Below are 21,594 nucleotides of genomic sequence, written 5' to 3'. Positions count from 1 at the left end.
TGCCTCCATTAGCACATGAAGCTTCTCAGGACAAATGGCTCTGCAATTTTTTTTATAAATGCATCCCAATGTATGTGAATTTGTAAGGATGCCGATAAATAGTGCTGATTAAAAAAACAGACAAGACAATATCAAAAGTAAATAGCAAAGTGACAGTTCTTGTTTAATTTATTAAATTAAGATACTGTAGTAGATAGCTACTTTTTGTCATGGGTACCCGCACCTTTAGAGTGTCCCAGAACCCTTTACCACAAGAGATTTATAAATGCATTGTGCTATTTGCTAGAATAATTTTCGTCAGCATTTTGGAATGAAACCTCTACAATGCCTAATATTTAATTAAATTAAATCTTGATTTCTACAAGATCTATATCACACATATTTCCTGTTTTATAATGGCTGGTCAAGTGCCAATTTTCCGGCAGTGATCCAACAGCAACTTCCTTTTCAAAGTACATAGAATATAACAATGCAAATATAGACTGCCGACACCCTTCTTGTAGTGCACCTTTGGTGGGGCATGTAGATAGGCAGTTCCAGGTGCAGACACACTGCCTACAATGAGTACTTAGTAATGCAAAATACAAACCAAATTACCGGTGTTTGGCTTTTTCCTACCCCTTATAATTCTTAGTAATGGCTATTAAGGCCAACCATCACTGGACTAAGCCAATAGTAAGGAACAGGTAGAGACTGCTCATGAGTAAAGCTGGCCATACACCAGAAGAATTTCATTAAAAAAAAGGGTAATCTGCTAGTTTTCCTCTAGGGACTAAAATAACAGTTACAGTATACTCGTCTGAACCTTGGATCCGGCTGGCTGTCACAGCACTCCCTCCAGCCTGCCTACTTCTACACTGCAGCGATGGTATGTCCCTCGGCATCCTCACATCCTATACACTGTGTATAGAACATGATGACTCATGGAACCTTAGACCGCTGCAGAGGAGGAGAGAGGTGGAAAGGACCTGCCTAAAGGATCGGGTAAGTATAACTTTTTTTAATCTTAGTCCCTATATGAAAACGAGCAGTTAAAGGTTAATATAAATTTGCCCAGAGTGCTTCTTGAAAGGTAAAACCAAATGAAATTTTGAACGACATTCGTTAAGTTTCTGAAGGCATTATGAAATGCTCTGACAAGATTTTTCTTATGAACATTCATATGAAAATCTACCACTGTATGACCACCTTTACAAAGGACTAATGTGCTTGTGTGAAACAAAACCTCCCATAGGATGTCCATGCTGAACTTATGCTAACAGTGTAGGACAAAACCAATTTGCCCTCAGGCTTGGGTGTTACTGACCTGGGACAGATATTTGGACATAGGAACACCCTTGGTGCTCGATTGGGGCCCATCGGAGGATTTATTCGTTCTCAGGTGGGCTAGACTGGTCCTGTCCATGCACAGATATTGTTTCAATGTTTTATATACTGTATAGTTACCAGCGATGCACCGATATGAGTATTTGGCCGAGTAACCCAATGCCTATTCCAAACTTCCGGTATCAGGAGCTTCCTCATACCGGAAGTTCAGGATAGGCATTGGGAGCATTTGGGCGAGTAACACTGGGTATTGACACTGATACAGATACTAGTATCAGTATCTGTGCATCCCTACTACCTATATATATAATATGTTACCACTCTCGAGCATGGAGCTGGCTTCCAAGCCAATCAGGAAGCCGAGGGGCGTGTAATGTCTCGCCGCTCAGCTTCCTGATTTGGTCAGGAATCTGGCCAATCAGGAAGCCAGGCGGTGAGTCATTAACCCCCCCGGCTTCCTGAATGGCCAGAAAGCCGCCTCCAAGCTTCCTCATCACCAGGTTATGAGGGAGCATGGAGACGGCTTCCTGGCTAATCGGAAAGCTGGGTGGCGAGTCATTACACACCGCCCAGCTTCCTTAATGGGACTTCCGTATGCGTGTTCGGTTTTGGCGAGTACCAAAAAAAAAAAAAAAAAGTTACTTGATACCGAAAAACCAGTATAGTATAGAGACTTTCATCCAAACATTGGACTTTTGGGGTATAGACATGATAAATGTCTGTATGTGTCCTTGGGTACCTCCAAAAGTCCAATGTTTTCTTGAAAGTCTCCATTTAAACTAATTAAATATATATGTTTATCCAGACAAACAATCTTGAAAAGAATGTAGTTTTCCGTTTAACATTTCCAGTGCACAGACTATACAGAAAGCTGGCATAAAATATTGAGTACATGGATGGAAATACACTGCTACACGTTTGAATGGGTGCACTGTAAGTAAATCTGGATGTTACTCATTAATGACTAAGCGCGTATCTTTTTCCCTAGTTTGGTTTCTCTTGTGTATGTGTGTGGTAAACGGATACCATCCATACAAAGCCATGCATTTAGGGAAACCTGCTACAACTAAAGGAAAAAGATCCAGATTACAGATATGTTCCTTTACTTTCTGCACTTGAGTATTTCTCATTCATTCTTGGCTTAAAACACAAAGCTGGTGACTGTCTTTGGTTTCTCTACGGTTTGTGAATTTTGAAAGGGATTTATCATGCATCCTTGAAAAGTTTGAGAGTACTGCGGTTTTATACGAAAAAATATATGGCTTAACCGCAAAGAAAGTGATTTTTAAATACTTAATAGTATTAACCACTTATTCCTGTGTACACAATGTGGGGTTGTCAGTTTGTTAAAAAGAGGATAATCTTAAATGACTAATGATTGTAAATCTCCTGTGAATCCCAGTCTATAATTACTGTCACAAATTTTCTTCAAGAGAAACATCATTTGTAAAATTGTTCTTCCTATTTTTTGAAATACTTTAGCACTGAAATTAATATTTACACTAATCTAATTAAAGTAATCATTTTTGCCCTATGGGCAGAAGAAGAAAAAAAACCTTTTGATTCCTCCATCTATGCTTCAGCCCCTCCCACTCGCTGGGCTACAGGGTCACACACTGACCGAGTCAGCAGTGTAGCGTCAGCTAAAAGTGTATCTAATCCCAATAATATAGTGCTGTTTATTAATCCTTGTTGGGCGCATTCGTTTTAAAAAAAAAAACTTTTGTCTCCTTTATTTTCACCTGGTGATCCGCCCAATAACACACTTCCTATCTTAGGGTGTTATGGAGGAGCAATGGAGCCACCCATGGACAGCAGCAATTTCATCCTTTGGAGATGGTAGTGTACATAAGCGTTTATTAACCAAGGTGCCGTGCAACACTGGTGTGCCTCCTGGCCTCCTCAGCGGTGCCTCAAAATTTTGTGCTAGTGGAACTGTAATATGAAGGGGGAATGAAGACTGATGTGAAGGGGGCTCCTGATGTAAAAGGAGAACTCTCATGTAAAAAGAGGACTCTGATTTAAAAGTGGGGCTTCTGATGTGAAAATGGGGCTCCTGATGTGAAGGAGGGCTGCGGATGCAAACGGAGAATCTGTTGTAAAGGTGAGGAATCTTGATTTGAAGGTGCCACTTCGATGTTAATGAGGAAACCCATTTTTTTGGGTGTTTTCGTGAGGGATCCCCCTTTCATTCTATGATATTTAAGTCTGGGGTGCATCAAGATTTTTCATACTTTTAAAGGGTGCTGTGACTTTTAAAAAAAAGGATGAGAAACGCTGGGGCAGATACACTAGCAGATTTAGATGGACTTGACTAACAAATTGAAATCAGAACTCCAGCTAACACTTTTTAAGCCGTTACAGTCGCAGTTTTGTTTTTCCTTTTGGGATAAAGGTTTTACATAGATGTATAAAAGGTGACCATCGTAGGCACCCCTGTCAGTGTTAAATGGTTTGTCAGAATTGCCACTTTTGCTGGACAGCTGTAGTCTGTTAAAGAAAGTTGCAAAAAACACTTATTGGCTGGATCACGAGGTAAAAATAAAGGGAAGAAAAGACTAAAAAAAAATGCAACCTCTACCGATTGAGTCACTAGCCTAGAATAAAAGTGTAGATTTCTGACTTTGGTCTGATGTTTGTAATCTGGACGTTGGTTACAGGTCTTGCTTTTTTAGGAGTTCAGCAATGACGGTCCTGTTTTTCTTCCATGTCAGGATAACTTGAAAGTGTACTTCTGGGCAAATAACATTCAAAAAAATAAAACAGCAGGAAGATGTGCATTCATTGCAGAGATGTACTCCTTTTTTTTTTATTTTGCCAGGCATACACTTTTAATATTATATGTATATGTAATTATATATTTTAAATAACATTGTGTCTGCTCCAGATCTACAGTGAGGGATGGAGAAGGAGGGGATGAGTTTCTTAAACAGACACTGTCAACTTGACCATGCAGAGCAAAGTGACAGTATCTCTGCCAAGGCCAACACCCTTATACTCTCCTTGCCCATGCAGAACAAAGTGACAGTATCTCTGCCAAGGCCAACACCCTTATACTGTTGTTGCCCATGTAGAGAAAAGTAACAGTATCTCTGCCAAGGCCAATCCCTTTATACTGTCGTTGCCCATGTAAAGCAAAGTGACAATATCTCGGGCCAAGGCCAACCCCTTTTATAGTCTCCTTGCCCATGCAAAGCAATGTTACAGTATCTTTGCCAAAGCCAACCCCCTTATAGTGTCGTTGCCCATGTACAGCAAAGTGACAGTATCTCTGTCAAGGCCGACCCTCTTACACTCTCCTTGGCCATGCAGAGCAAAGCGAGTGTGTTTCTACCAAGGCTGACCCCTTTATACTCTCCTTGCCTGCACTTCTTCGCCAATCCTTCCTCTCCATCACAGCCAGGCAGCTTTATGCAGCGATTTCTCCTTTGCAGCCAAAGACACTACCTAATGATTCGGGTATGAAGAAGTATGTGACCTGCTCCAGTGTGACAATGTTTGGGTCTAGCAGCCAGTTTCTAGGCCTGAGCACTTTCACATAACTCAGGGATGATCTCACTGATCCTCCAGGTCACTGACACAGCTGATTTTTTTTTTCCTGGTTGCCATGGAGGGAGGAGCAGAGAGAGAGCGCAGACAAGGTCAGTATAAAGCTGGCCACACACCTATAGATTATCTGCAGATTTTCTATGGTCAGATGGAAAAAGTGCAACAGATTCCTCCATCTACGCTAAACTGTGAGAATGGAGGAATCTCCCACTGGGCCAAGCTTCAGTATCTTGCTAGTCGGCCCCGCTGGCTGTCAAAATACCTGAACAATGCCTGCATCCAATTAGATTGTTCAGGTACATGGCCAGCTTTAGATGATCCTTGTAGGTGTGCTAACAGGATATATGAAGCAACTGGGTAAGCTCAGGGTAAAAACTTGACATTTTATTAGTTATTTTAAACATTCATAACAATGCCTTTTTCATTTTACACACAAGCACTTTTAAAATGCAACATAGTGCTCAAGGGTGTAGTTAAATGTAAGCCAGTTGACAATCAAATGTAGAGCAATTACTGTTTACCTTGTGTTCTTACTCTCTTGTGAAGTCTGTAATCTGGTGTAGTTTATGCATTTATTTGTGTTTGCAGGAATAGACTGCTGCATGTGCCTTTGAAACACTATCAGGTCAGCTGCTCTGACTGGTTGTTGAAGGTCATCTGTGGTGGGGTAGAAATCCGTACTGTCTATGCCTCCCATCGGAAAGCCAAAGTTTGCCTTATCTCTCGTATCAGCAGCGTCCGTGCTGGTGCCAGGTTCCAAATCCGTGGAGTAGATGATGATGGACATGTTTCTAACTTTGTTGAAACGGAGCAGGTATTGTTTACTTTTTCTTTTACACTTAACAATATGAATCTTACAAGCTGGTATAAATTATCTTATTTAAAGCCCCATTCTGTGATAATTTGTCCTACCTCCCCTAGTCTCTAACCCATACTGCAGGGTATTTTTTTCTTGTCATTGAAGCAAGTTATACCCACTTAAGTCTCCCATCTGGGACCCTCCCCATTGCCATATTCAAGTGCAGGGGACTGCTAATCCAGCGATGCAGATGCGCCCAAGACCGCTGGTCCCCTACTGTCCCCTTGCGTGACATCACTCCTCTTCTTAAACCTGAGAGGTCCCTCCTACTGGACAACCAACAGGAAGTGTCCATGTCATGCAGACAATGACATTGACCCCCAATGAAGGAACCCACGGTTTTCATTCAGCTGACAGAGGAGTGGGAAAATGTTCCTGGAGATTGGCTTTAAATCCAGCACAGTGACGATATCCTGCTGTTTTTTTTTGTGATTCTTCGGCTCTGTTTCTCAATTGTGCTCCTTCTTTTTTTTTTTTTCACTCTGTTACACGGGTTTTCAGTGGAGAATACAAGTGGCTATGTAGGCATGGCCCACTGGGGTCATCAACAAAAAACCCACCAAGGAATTGCAATGCATGTATGTTGACAGGAAGTGGTTGCAAGGAGTCTGCAGATCAGCAAGACTGAGATGTTACAAATGTGAACACGAGTGTTTTTCCATGGCTATTGTTTTTGATATCAGTTCACAAATATTAACACCCCACTTTTATATCATCCACCTACTCCTGGGTTGCCAGATACCAATAATAGTACTCCAGCAGCCACACTTTCACTTACACACAAATACCCATCAGATTAAGCGTTCTTTAGAAACATTTCTGAAAGTCTACAAACACCTTCCATTCTTCGTTTCTCTAGGTGAATGCCTGCTGATTGAAGCAGTTCAGAACGGATGTGACCGCTGTAACACCTGTGCCCGTCTAGTTTTACCAGACTCATGTTGTTGTATGAGGAGTCGGATGTAGGTTGTAAAAGGACATATGCCACGAGCAGGTTCACTAAAACGGAACTCTGTTCCGTTTTGGTTTTCCAGACCTGCTGGAGTTGGGGATAACCGGATGTAAACAAACACACCACCGTTTAGATCTGGCTGCACGTAGAGTAACATCAGGCTTCCGTTCTGATCTGCCTGAAAACCTGACGGGTAGACCTGATCAGAATGCCTGTGTGAAAGGGCTCCAACTGTTTTTACTTTGTTTAAAGTGACCCTATACTCAGGAGTTACATTTTAAAAATGCTTTCAATTACCCTAACTAAATGTATCTTATTTGTGTATCACTCGGTTATAAATTTCAAATCATGTCTGAATTTGTGCGGATTGGCAGAGGTTGTGTACATCGCTCGCCGTGATTGGCTCAGCGCGTTATACTGTATGTAGCCAAAGCTACCGTACATACAGTATTACCGCACATCCAGCGGGCTGACAGATTAGCCTCCCTGGATGTCTGATTTATTTTTTATTATTTTTCCTTTTTTTGTTCTATTTTTTTTTTTTTACTTTTAAAATCCCCACCGGTTCCGCTCCCCTGCGACGCGGACACTCGCAAGGGATGGAAGACGGAGGACACAGCGGGGATCGTGGACAAGGTAAGAGACGCTAAACTGTAATCCCGAGTGTGACTCTGGGTTACGGCTTATGGTATTGAAAATTAACCCCGAGCCACACACGGGAATACCGCCAAGGAGGTTAGTGGGTGTATTTAAACATTATTTTGGGCTATACTCGTCTTATATGACGAGTATAACCCAAAACCTATGTTTTAACAGAAAAATTAGCCCGCCCCTCAGCGATGATCGCAAGTACGATCTGCCTGTCCAAGATGGGCTGATCATACGAGCTTTTAATTACTTTACAACCATCGCACTACTCAAGTCGTGCGATGGTTGTAAAGTGTATGGCCAGCTTTAGTCTGAAGTACTGAAGCATGAATCAGCCAAGCAACTAGGAAGCAGCTGGCAATAGTAGTTGTATATGCAAATAACTTCTGCACTAAGTGCAACAGATAAACAAAACAACTATACCTACTGTATATCTATAGCTACCAATGCAAAATAAGTATTGTGCTCAAATCAACAAATAATAATAAACTGTGTAGCACTAAATCTTGTGTACTATAAAAGTGCTCTGTGCAAAAATAAGTAAAAGTGCATCCTCGTACATGCTAACATTCATCAAATGTTATATAAAGTGCCTCACATAAACTTTATTTACTCTTATTGTTTTTTTTAATAGATGCTGTTTATTAGATTTTTAATTCTTTAAAAAAAAAATTCCATGTCTAGAATCAGTTAGTACATTTATTAACAAATATCCCACAAAATTGAAAAAAATAAAAAGAATAACCAAACAGAATAACCATATAGTGTGGCAAATAATGATTTGATCCCCTGCAGATTTTGTAAGTTTGCTCACTTGCAAAGAAATGAAAGGTCTATACTTTTTATCATAGGTGTATTTTAAATGATAGGTTCTCATCCAATATTTTACAATGCATGGCCCCATCCATTGGCCCCTCAATGGTTTGTTTGGTGACTGTGGTCCCAACTGCCTTGAGATCATTCACAAGCTCCTCCCGTGTAGTTCTGGGCTGATGATCCCTCACTTTTCCCATGATCATCCTTACCCCATGAGGCGAAATCTTGCATGGAGCTCCAGACTGAGGGCGATTGCTGGTTATTTTGTATTCCTTCCATTTGCGAATAATCGCTCCAACAGTTGTTTCCTTCTCCCCAAGCTTCTTTCTGATAGTCTTGTAACTAATTTCAGCCTTGTGCAGGTCTACAATCATGTCCCTAACGTCCTTTGACAGCTCTTTGGTCTTGCCCATGGTGGTGAGGTTTGAATGGAAGAAAGAGATTCTGTGGACAGGTGTCTTTTATATACATAACAAGTTGTCGTTAGGAGCACCTTCTTAAATTGACAGGACTAGACTTTGTACCACATAACCAGTCTGTGGAAGCCAGAATTATTGTTGGTTGGTAGGGGATCAAATACAAATTTTACTCACTGAACTGCAACTCAATTTATAACATGTATTTTTTCTGGATTTGTGGTTGATATTCTGTCTCCATCATTTAAAATACACCTATGATACAAATGATAGCCCTTTCATTTCTTTGTAAGTGGGCAAACTTACAAAATCTGCAGGGGATCAAATAATTATTTTCCTCACTGTATATGTTACATAAACAAAAAAAACACTAGCAAAAAAAGAAAATCACTCTTATTGTTAATCAACTGGGTCAGTTCAGTGCAGCCATTGACAAATATTTAATTTCTCTTTCCAGACAATATATGTAGATGATAATGATGTATCGTCCTTCATTCAGATCAGGGGATCCGCCCCGTTATTCTGGGAACAAACAGGGCTACAGGTAAAGTATATTGATATACTGTCTCAAAATAAATTAAAGCCTGGAGGTTTAATATCTTCTTGACAATGAATTTTTCAAGGAATGTGATCTATTACTGTCAGGGAGACAATTATTTTTATTGTCTACCGAGTAAAGCTTATGCTTTTTTTTTTTTTTTGTCAAAACAGATAGCCTTATTAGTAGCCAAATAAATACGGTTGTTCGAAAATCAGGAAATATGTGCTAAAATATACTAACCCAAATGTTTCCCTTGGTAACTTGCAACTTATAACTATTCTTCACAAATACATAGGTTTATTAAGTACAAGAACACAAAGTAGATCAGTCTTGTCACTTATGTGACACATTAATGGTATCTTGTACATTTTATTTTTAAAATCTTATCTTTCTCATTAACATTTCATAGTGTTACTAAGCAAGATAAAGTGAAGATCTTGGCGCTCTGGTTAGAAAACATAGAAAACAGCTCATGTTCATTCTGGGCCCTTCATTTCTTCTATACCTTCCCAAATTTGCTATTGGTCAATGAGGCCACCCATCATAGTGATGAACCAGAAAGGAGGTGGTGGATCAGAGCCAATGAGTGCGGGAGCTGGTTAAAGTGACACTAAACTCAGGAGTTAAATCTTAAAAATGCATTCAAGTTCCTTAACTATTAACATGAATGTAATTTATTTGTGTATTACTCTGCAGAGATGATTTGAAGATCTACTCGGCTGTAGATCTTCAAATCATCTCTGAATTTGTGCTGACACTGTCCTTCCTTCTTGAGGGTGGCTACTTTTGTTCCCCATGGTCCCTGTGTGTGTTATAGAGTAGCCACCACTCCAAGCTCACTCCCGTGATGACCTACAATCTTTGACTACACACTACAAGTTAGTAAACGAAATGTGAGATTGTAGTCCATCATAGGAGTGAGCTTGGAGCGGTGGCTACATTACAACACACACAGGGACCATGGGGAACAAAAGTAGCCACCCTCCAGAAGGAAGGACAGTGTCAGCATGAATTCAGAGAAGATTTGAGGATTTACAGCTGGGTGATACACAAATAAGCTATATTTTTTTATTAATAGTCAAGGTACTTAAATGCATTTTTGAGATTCAAAGCTGAGTTTTGTGTTATTTTAAGTACAGAATAGTAAGAGGAACATTTTCTCCTTCACACATCGGCTCTTCATGAGTCATTTCCTTGTATCATTTTGGCTCTTAAAATTACCAGGGTTATCCAAAAAAAGGTGAAGAGTTTGGAGAAGTAAGGAGAAGTCAGGAGAAGTGAACAATCTAGGACAAAATAACTGATTTGGAAAAATTCTCCAATTCAGCTCACTTTCCAGATCAGCTCTGTTGTCCTAGATTGCTCAGTTCTCCTGCCTTCCCCAAACACTTCACCCTTTAGTGTATAGCCCTGTGAATGTTCATTTTCTCAAGCAAGTCCAATTGGACTGGTTATCTTTACGTTTGTAGGGATCCACTTTCCCTTTGACACACAAACCTGCCCTCTTTTTCGACAGACATTTAAAGTGACATTAAACTCTTTTTTTTTTTTACATATATCTACTAGCTAGAAAGCAGTAGATATATGCAAAAGCATTTAAAAAAAATAAAAAAGTTACCAAAGAGGTAAAAACTTACCTCCGTCTTCGCCACTCGCTCCTGGCTGAATTTCTGAAGCTTCTCAAGTGGCCGCGCAGGATGATGGGCCGGGCGCATGTGCAGTGGAGATCACTGGCAGGGAGAGGAGGAGTGCTACAGTGTAAGTCAATGTATGCAGCCCTGAACATGCACGTCGGACAGACTCTGTGGGACAGGAAGAGACCGCAGTCTGCGCTGGATCAGAGACTGGCACCAGCGCTGGAGCGACTGCTGAAAACCACTGGAAGGAAGAAAATGTTCGGCTCAAGAGGCCTCACTTAAGGTAAGCCCCTAAAGCAGCATGGGGGGGAGGGATTGACATTAATGTCACTTTAAGTTTTAATTATTTAAAATAGCTGACATGTTTTAATGCTAGGCAAATAAAAAACCTTAAGAACAAAATATGAAGGGTTAGTTACAACTATATGAACAGGGTTTGAACCATTCCTCTGAACCAATTAGGGCTTCTGGAGATGTGGTTTTTACTCAATGAAAGTATGTCTTTTTTCAGACTAGCTATGGAACTAAGCCAAGAGAACGTGAGTAGATGGTAAATATGTAATATGGTACTACTGCAAAAGGGAGCCTACTGTCATGCTCACCAATATTGAAAGTCTGGTATATTTCTACAGATGGCTCTCTAAAGCCTTAGATTGTTCATGGAGGCTATGACTTACTATGAAACAACTACACTTTCCTGTGATACATTTTTAGTTGTGTAATAAGTCATCATTTTCCTGGAGATGATTTCCAAAACACAGATCTGGGAACTCTGCTGGCAGCTATGTAGTATATGTGCATAAGTTCAGTTCTTGAGTTTATATTTCTTTTTTCTGTGTATTGCCTTTACATCATATTCAGGCATCATATACATCAACTGCCAAACTGAAACCTTGTGTTCCAATATTTAATCTAGCAAAAAGTTTTCCTGGCACATTCACAGGCTAGCATGTAAAAAAAACTTGTCTCACACTAAGGTTAAAAACAGAGGTTTGGATGCACGTCTTCTGCAGAAAATGTGAAAGCCGCACAGCCGCGCCAAGGCACCTCTTATAGTGCAGTCCTAACTCTAAACTATCAGAGCCTCCATCTTGGAGCACATGGGGCAGAAGATAAGATTGGGTGCGGGTTTGTCAGTAGGAAGCCCAACCCCCTTAAAGGCACAGAGACGCACAAGGGATCCCGCACATCCCAATGGCAGCTGAGACCCCCCATGCATCACTGCACCAAAACAGTCAAGCAAAACAGATGACAAACGCACTCATCAATTCGTCACCAGCTATACAGTAAGGTGTACACGGAATGGGCTTTAAACAGTAAAATAGCAAAAAGTTTTCCTGGCACACTCACAAGCTAGCTTGTAAAAAAACTTGTCTCCACACTAAGGTTAAAAACAGAGGTTTGGATACACGTCTTCTGCAGAAAATGTGAAAGCCGAACAGCCGCACCAAGGCACCTCTTATAGTGCAGTCCTAACTCTAAACTATCAGAGCCTCTATCTTGGAGCACATGGGGCAGAAGATAAGATTGGGTGCAATATTTAATCTGACATTTTTTATCTGCGCTTAAACAAGATCAGCCGTTGAATCCAGTTTGTAGTTTATATAATACACCTCTTGTTGTGTAAATGATGTCTCTGTTTGTTAACATGCTACTCTTAAGTCCTGCAAATATTTCTAGATGAGCTAAATCATTTACTATAAGGCATAAGGGGCACTTGATGTTTTTATTCTACATATGTTATGTGCTAAAAATGAACAAGCGGTTGCATACTGTAAAGAAAGCTGTAGTTGGAGAAAATTGCTCCTACATAAGCCATTTTCCCTAATTGCAACATATTAAATATATATTTACCTGCCTGGAAGAAAAGAACGGCGTGTAACATAAGTAGAACATATCGTTCTTTCAGGCAGGCATGGATTTATGTATTACAACATGTAAGAAGCTTACCTGAAAACCCCGACAAATCCTTCTATAATTATGGCTGTAATAACAGCTTCTAGATTTTGAAAGACACAAAGACGACGTGATTTTATTTTTTATTTTTTTGCTTAATTGCATGACTGTGATGTCACTCTTTTTTTTTCATCATTAATATTTGGCAGAATACATTGTGACAATGTAAATCATACAATGTTCAGAAGTGAGTTAAAGCGACTGTCGCTATATAAAAGTTACTAAGGCAAGATTTAGCAGTAAAAAAAAGGATGAATATTTACCTTCTGGGATTGTTGATCTCCTGGGTCCCCCACATCTCTAACTGGGTCCCCCACATCTCTAACTGGGTCCTCCTGCTAACCATCACCTAATTACTGTATCCTCTAATAATGTGGATGCTAGCAGGAGGGACCAGGGAGAGCTATGTGAGAGCCAGGAAAGTGTTGGTGTCCCAGGACACAATTTCTCAGGATCTGAGTGCCATTTGGAGGTGTGGCGGTCTATTTACAGTCCTATTTTATAGGTAAATCTTGCTTTGCCTTGGTAAACAATTAAGACATAACATAAATGTGTGCAGTATGTACAGTTGGGGTCTGTTTATAAACCATTTACAGGGCCATTAACCCTGCAAATATCTGTGAACATTTTCTCTAGGTGAATATATAAAAAGAACATTTAAAAGTGCAGCAATTTTTGGGAATGTTTACATGTAAATAATTCCAAAATGTTGCAATATGGCCACCAGATGGTGCATATGAGATAAGTATTTCATTTCTATACTCATTGGCACCATCTACTGGCCATAATGTGGTATTACACGGGGGGAAAACATTCGAAAATACATTGCCTTGTAAAGAATCAACTAAAAATTGTTTGTTTTGGCATATATCTGCAAGGAATGAGCATTCACTGATATTCACAGGGTGAAGGGCTCTGTGAACAGTTTATAAATAGACCCCATGGTGTACAAATCGTCCCCATGCCTGTGAGTCCATCGAGTTCAACCTATAGAGGGAAGAAAGACACAGACAAAACACGTATTCCAAAAACAAACATTCAGCACTCAAAGTATCCCAAAAAGAAGCACAAAGGCAATGTTTTAACGCCACTTAGTTCCAGCCACTTTGTTCACCAGCCTCTGTGTTCCTAGATTTTATTTTATGACATCAGTGGGACTGATCATGTGACAGTGTCAGGAAGACCCTCCTACTCAGCAAGTAGGACGCAGCTACAGGTAGTAGGAAGTGCGTACAATTCTTGTATAGAGTCTAATACATACAGCAACAAGTAGGACTGTGCAATGAGGTTTGCTAAAAATCCTTTGAAAGCATGTCACTGACCAGGAGGGAATATTGTTGTTTTTCAGTAAAAGTGTTTACATTGTTAAATGAGCAAAGGGTTAATCGCTGTGCAGAAACTGTCCCCAGAATTCTCTTTCTGGTCACATTCTATAAGTGGAAGATTCTTTGAAGTATTATAATCATGGCCTCTACATTCTGAAGTTAACATAAATAATATATGATATGCTTTATAATAAATTATAGCGTTTATCTTATTCTCTCTGTTGCACTGCTCACTTTCAGATCAGGCTAAATTTCACAAATTCCATTGTTACAGGTTGGCTCCCATCATCTTAAGCTCACTAGAGGACTGGAGGCCAATGCACCAGCGTTTGACAGGTATGGACGTTCGAAAACCCTTAGAACAATGAATATTACAACAAGATACAAATACATTTCCTGCAGAAATACATGTAGGGATATAAAATAAACACCATGAAAGCCATGTTTTATATGGCTTTCATAATCTGCATATCTGTTTTTACGCGTTCTTTTTCTGTCCTCGCTCAGGACACTTCACTAAGTTTTTGCTGTTAGTTTTTTTAAATTTATAAATAATTTTTGCATTATGAACCCTCCCATGTTTTTTGTGGCTAGCTATCTCCCGTGGTATGCTGACATGGGGTGAGCCAGGAATACGGAAAATTGTTATCAATACTGTAATTTTCCTTTCCTGGCTGTCCCCCATGTCAGCATAGGTTCCCTCCCTGGTAGTGTCTTCGCTTGGCGTGTAATGGAACGCGTGGTGAGTGGAGCAGGGGGGATTTATCATCTAGTGAAGGTGGCCCTACTTGGGGTTGAAGGTGGAGCTTACCCGTGGTATGCTGACATGGGGGAGAGCCAGGAAAGGAAAATTACGGTAAGTATTGATAACAATTTTCCGTAATATATATATCCATGCACATTGATGAGATTATTTATATCAAGTGGATTGCTTCATTTTATTTAGCTTTACACTTGATATAATGTTATTACTATGCACCTTTTATAGGGGGTTTTGATTTATGTGTACATTGTATTTGTATTCCTAATGCTGTTAAACCTGAGACTACATTCCAATTCTTCTTAAAAAAGGAGTAAAAGTTCATTGTTTTTTTTCCCAGCACAGCCTAGATGTGCATATTATTCTACCAGGCTCAGTAAGGTCATGTTCCACAGGCAGGTTAATGAAGCTTTATGTATCTCCTTGCATTGGAGATGGCAGCGTTCCCAGGAAGATAACCATTGATTAAATCTTGTGCACAGTGTTCTTTTTAAATACGGTTGCTAGGTCGTTTATTTCAGCTTTCAGAGTTTGACTTATGTATTCAGTTCTATTTCTTTTATTTGTATGACTAAAACAAAGGAATCAAAAAGAAATCAGGGTAAAGTAATAGAAATGTAATGATCCAAATGTACTTTCTATTTAGAAAAGAATGATGATATTATGGGAACACGTATATGCTTGATTCCATGGCAGCATCAGTTTAGTAACAGAAGAGGATATTTTATCAAAGTATATTTTAACTCAAGCACAAAAATGTAATATATTACAGCTTACCAGTCCTTAGATGTGGTGGCTTCTTTAGTTTTCAGTACAGAAAATACCTGTTTATTTTGCCAGAAATCAAATGCCCTTGTAACTTTTTAACTGCTTTTAAACTAAAATCTCAAACAATGTTTTTAGCCTCCTTCTGTAAATGACTCCTCTATCTTATGGAGATGCGGGAAGGGGGGAAGTGTGCTTGTAGTCCAAATCCAGAGAGCAGCCTAGGGTGACAACACTGCTCCTCCATATTTTAAGTACAGTGAGGGAGTGTTGTCATTAGTTCTAACAGTGTGTTACTGTTAGAACTAATGCAGCCACTATATCTAAGGACAGGTAAGCTGCAATATATTAATTTTTTATAAATGTGTTTGTTTAATTATGCTTTAATAAACAATCCATCTTCTTGTTGTGATTTGAGCATATTAAGTTATACATAGTGTTTTAATGCATACAGTGGGCCTTATTTATAAAATACAGAGCTAAACAATATTGGATTTTGGCCTACATAGTAAATCAGATTTCAGCTGTTATTTATGTAATTATCCTACTGAATAGTGTGTATGTATGTATGTATGTATGTATGTATGTATGTATGTATGTATGTATGTATATATATATACAGGTGAAACTCGAATAATTAGAATATCGTGCAAAGTTCATTTATTTCACTAATGCAACTTAAAAGGTGAAACTAATATATGAGATAGACTCATTACCTGCAAAGCAAGATAATTCAAGCCGTGATTTGTCATAATTGTGATGATTATGGCTTACAGCTCATGAAAACCCCAAGAACCCCAAATCCACAACCTCAAAAAAGTAGATTATTACATGCAATCAATAAAACAAGGATTGTACATAGAACAATATCGGACCTCTGAAAAGTACAAGCATGCATATGTACTCAGTACTTGGTTTGGGCCCCTTTTGCAGCACTTACTGCAATTACTTTTGCACGATATTCTAATTATTCGAGTTTCACCTGTGTATATATATATATATATATATCGATGGGGGAGCCCTCCGCACACCTTGCAGCAGTCCCGGCCAATAAGAAAAAATGGTGCTCGCAGTGATAACCACGGATGGCACCGTGCATATATATTCAGAATAAAATATTCTTATTCAAATGTGTTTTTCTAGACACATGATGCTTTTAAAAGAACAGTATGGCAAGCAAGTGATTGTAAATCTTTTGAGGAGCAAAGGAGGAGAAGAGGTTCTAAGCCGTGCCTTTAAGGTAATATGACAATACATATTTATAAATAGATTGGTACATTTGGTAACGTCAACTATTATCAAGTGTATAATAAATTAATTTGGTACATTTAAGGAAAAAAAATGCTTGTCTGCAATTTGTTGATTTAGTGTCTAAATATAAAGTTTAAATAAACTGACAGATAAGCAAACTGGAGAGGTTTGTACAAGATGTAGGCTCTTAATGAAAACTTTTGTATGCTTTTCATTTTTTCCATTGTATATATATATATATATATATATATATATGTAATTCTACATCTGACAATTATAGTGTTAAACGGATGCACATTGTGCCTTCAGGCTGTATCTGCATTGCCATCTGCACACTGAGGTTTTATTTTGTCAGTGAACCCTCCAGCCTGCATGTAATCACTATGTCATTGCTCAATAAATACTCTGGTTGTGGATCGTTAATGGGGAGCTGCACTGTCAGTGACAGATGGATTTGGGGCATCATGCTAAGGAACGTTAATATAGGGATGTTGGGAAGGAAGAGGTCAAATGGTTTCATTTCCTAATAGACTGATTAGGTTTAAGAGAAAGTAATATAGTCGTCCTCTGAATTATCTGATTTGTACTTTTTATTTCATTTATTATCTAAGCAGGTTTCCTGGTGTAGTAAGTGTAACATAAGAGAGGTTAAATATCTCCAACTACACCATTCTAGACAACTCTAAATTGTAAATCTCTGCAGATATAATTTATGCCCCCAATATGGTTCAAATGAAAAAAAGCTTACACACACACACAGTTAAAAATAATTAAAAGTTACATTTACTTATCTTCGATACAGTTGACTATAGAAATAGAAGTCTTGGCATCAACCCAGTCAATTTCTTAGCAAGTTGAAAAAGAAGACTGATTGGTAGCGCACTCCTGGGGGGGGTGTTTGTGGTATGTCGTGGCCGTTGTGCCGCGCCTTGTGTTGTTAGACCGGGGTGTCTAACTATGTGCAGAAGAACGGAAAGAAAGGGAGGGAAGGAGCGCAACTGACTGTCGGTGCCAATGAGTTGCGCTCCTTCCCTCCCTTTCTTTCCATTGCTGGTGCGGATTGGTAGCGCCCTCCTGGGGGGTGGGGAGGGGGGGGGGCTGTTTGTGCTATGTCGTGGCCATTGTGCAGCTCCTGGTGTTGTTAGACTGGGGTGTCTAACTATGTACAGATGAATGGTAAGAAAGGGAGGGAAGGAGTGCAACTGACTGGCACCGACTTTGGAAAGACAGTGGTTCACCTGAACCACTGTCTTTCCAAAGTCGGTGTCAGTCAGTTGCGCTCCTTCCCTCCCTTTCTTTCCGTTCAATTTCTTAGCAAGGCACATGACTTACAGCCATTTGTTGCATTGCAGGTCAAATGCCCAAGCCTTTGTCCTTTCAAACTTCTAGTGCACTAATGTCTTTTTCCTTTAGCATAGGCAAGATTAAGTTGAGAATAAGGTTGGAATATGTTCGGTTACATAAGGTGAACTTATTATTATTGCAGTTACATGCGGTGTGAGTAGAGTGTTGCACAGGGTAATCAGGCACTGGTAAGCCTATGGCTCTGTTGACTGCAGGCGCCCATAATAACTTCTATTTTCCACTGAAACACAATATGATTGTATGTTTCATGGAAATATGTGTGGTGATGGTTGATTGCTTTGCCTAGTGTACATGCACTATATTATCATGGTAGGGTAGGTAGGGCATATTCAAAATAGGAGTGATATGGTCAAACAAAGTAAAATTGGGGGAAGAGTGTGCTTAGCTTATTGACTGGTCTTAAAACATAACTCCAGTTAATATGAAAATATGCAGCCAAGTATGTAAAATCAAATTAAGAAGTAGCTTTCGCTGCAGTGTTCACCTTCAGTCCGGCACGCTCTCCACAGAAGTTCTACAACTCCACCTGAGGGCGCTCCTTTTCTGGATTTAATGTTGGCCAGCATCATTCATCCAACTTCCTCTGAGCCAAGGCTATCATGGACACACCTCTTTAGGTAGCATAGTCATGCCAACCTGGGCTCAGAATACTAGCGCATTGAATGGTACTCTAGACAAGAAGAATGATCTGTAAACTCACTCGATTAGCCGGATGACTGCAGTAATAATGGTGTATATATCAGGGACGTGCGGTTAGGGGAGGCAGGTGAGGCAGAGCCTAACCTAGTATTATGGAAGAAAAAGCTGTCAGCTTCAAGTCTAAAGCTGACAGCTTTTTTCTACATTCAGATCGGCTTGCAACAGGTTACACAGAAGGGAAAGCCTCCCCATTGTGTAAACTGTCATGGATGGAGCACTGCCTTTTAATTACAGGCCGCGCTGCATCCTGCTTTTGACAGGTAGTTAGGTTTCACAGCAGCGGGTTTCACAGCAGTGGGCTTCCCCACTGCTTGTGTAACCTAACTAGTGAGGCAAGAGCTGTCACAGCCTCTATTGTTTGTTAGAGGCATGAGCTTTGTGGATGGTTTGGACCAATGGCAATCCGATATTGGTCCAAGCTGTCCAATTAAAAAAAGAAAGAAAAACCCACTGTGGTCATCAATCTCAATGCCTTAGCAGTGAGGAGCAAATGAGGGTTCCTCCCTGTCTCCTTCACACTAGACGGGGCTTCGTCGGGATGGGATTGGGGCTTTGGTGGGATATGGGTGGGGCTTCTGCGTGCTGGGGGCAGTGCTGGGTGCGAGGCTGGGGAATGCCTCACCAAAAAGCGAAGGTACGGCATGTCACTGGTATATATGCCTTATTTTTAAGTGCAGGAGGCCTGTGGAAAGGGATAGAGAGCTGGGGTAGGGTCATTCAAGATATAATTTTGCTTTAATACAAGTGGACTTTGTAATACACTTCGTGAATACTCTTGGTAAGCAGCAAAAAGTTTTAGTTCAATTTAATGAGGTGGAGTGCCAATCAAATGGTGTTCTCAGAGGCAAAAGTCCAAAATACTCAAGGTCCCTCAGTACGACTAAAATGAGTGATTCTGGACTTTGCCTCCCTCAACATCATTTGATTAGCACTCCATGACCTCATTATATTATTAAAAAATGTAAATGACCTCTTTCTGGAACTTTCACAATGATTTTGATCTGCTTTTGTTCCAGCCCTTTTTATTCCACACATATGTGTTTTATTAACTATACTTTCTCTTTCCTGTAGAAGCTACTATGGGCATCTCAGCATGCAGAAGATGTGCCAATGATTGATTTTGATTACCACCAGATTGTCAAAGGAGGAAAAATAGAGAAGTTGGAAAACTTGCTAAAACCCCAGTTAAACCTAAACTTGGAAGAGTTTGGGGTGTTTACAAAAGGAGAGAATCTACCTAAGCGGTAAGTATTTGTGTCTTTTGGCAAAAAGAAAAGTTCCTTTATGCCACATTTCCAACTATATGGCTGGAATTTGTGTGGGACAAGACATGAGAATAAGCAGTTCTAGAAAGTGGGTGAATCTGGGCCAAGGGCAGTTTTAAGGAGGCTTGTACTATTGAGATGGCTTGAGAATTGCTATCATTATCCTGAGCTAGCTAGGTAGAAGATAAAATTAATAGGAATAACTCTATTCCTTCCTGTACTCTTCCTCACTACTCTGAAGGAAGCATCACTCTCTGGTCATGGAGGACCTCCGCACTCATCATCGTGTGTACTTTGATATTAACACCAATGCTGACACTGACCCTGTTCTGATGTGGGCAGCACATAAACCATTCATTAGAGGCCTTTTTATAAAGTCATACAGAATACTGTACAGATAATGTATTATGACAAAACAAGTAATCTGGCTGATCAATTCTGTATAAAGACACAAGCATGTTGTCATGTCAGTTTTCTATGATGACTCTTGCTGCCCTCTTTAAACAAAGAACTTATAAAATACAAAAAATCATTGCATGTACAAATACACATGCTATATCTCCAAAGTACTTGTATTTTTACGTGCAATGATTTTCCTGTTTAGACATGTTATTAGACACTAGAGACATGATAACCGGGTCCCCCAGATATACTGAGCATTTGCTCTAATTTCTATTGTTTTTAATGTGTGTTCCGTGTTGATGTTTAACACTCTTTGCATTAAAATGTTATATTTTGGATATGTTTTTGTTGGTTATATGGTTAATATTTTACTGTATATTCAAATGGTGGCAGCACTAGTGTTAGGTTTATTTATGTATAATTTACATGGTGGTTATTCCTCCACTTTTATGCAGCTTTGTGTTATTTTCTTTTCTCTTTTTATGTTTGTATGTGTCTGTAAAACTGGGGGAAAAAATGATCTCAAATAAAAACCTGATGTAAAAAAAAATATTGGGAATGTTTCCTAACAGGGTGCAGAAAGGAACCTTTCGAATAAATTGTCTAGACTGCTTACATCGCACCAACGGTGTGCAAGCCTACATTGCACTTGAGGTTGGTATATTTTAAGAGGTTTTACTGACAGCATTGGCATTGTAACTAAAAATGTATTTCCAATTATCTTAAAATAAAATGTGTTGAGGCCTATAAAGAGACATATAGATTAGACCACATAGAATCTTACAAATCGAATAGGATTTTTCTACTTCTGAACCTAAATTCGGGTGATTTTTTTTATTTTGCAGTTTCATTTTACAAAGAAAGTTGCTGGTTTGATCTGTAAGCCCCGTTTCCCTACAGGGCACAGTAGTGATATAGGGGCCAGTGGAATGAACCACAATGCTCAGTCAACCCGGTGACCTCCAACACACCAAGAAATGTGTCTGTGCATTCCTGTGCTGGTGCCGATTGTTGCCATTTTTCTCATGGTGTAACAGGACCAAAATTTGAAGTAAAAGCTCC

The 21,594-nt window shown here is 39.6% G+C and overlaps 1 protein-coding gene across 1 annotated transcript in view; it reads left to right on the top strand.

The window, feature by feature from the left end:
• Positions 1-21,594, top strand: part of SYNJ2 (synaptojanin 2) — a 102,117-nt gene that overhangs the window by 45,231 nt on the left and 35,292 nt on the right. The window contains exons 4-9 of the mRNA XM_018567185.1: positions 5,464-5,689; positions 9,024-9,110; positions 14,300-14,361; positions 16,694-16,790; positions 19,937-20,109; positions 21,105-21,186. Of these exons, the coding sequence (XP_018422687.1) occupies positions 5,464-5,689; positions 9,024-9,110; positions 14,300-14,361; positions 16,694-16,790; positions 19,937-20,109; positions 21,105-21,186 (727 nt within the window). The remainder of the gene's footprint in view (positions 1-5,463; positions 5,690-9,023; positions 9,111-14,299; positions 14,362-16,693; positions 16,791-19,936; positions 20,110-21,104; positions 21,187-21,594) is intronic.

Source organism: Nanorana parkeri, unplaced genomic scaffold, assembly GCF_000935625.1.
Source record: "Nanorana parkeri isolate BGI_ZX_2015 unplaced genomic scaffold, ASM93562v1 scaffold1018, whole genome shotgun sequence".
Taxonomy (NCBI): Eukaryota; Metazoa; Chordata; class Amphibia; order Anura; family Dicroglossidae; genus Nanorana; species Nanorana parkeri.
Note: the sequence above shows the minus strand (reverse complement) of the source record. Positions and strands in the feature narration are given on the sequence as shown.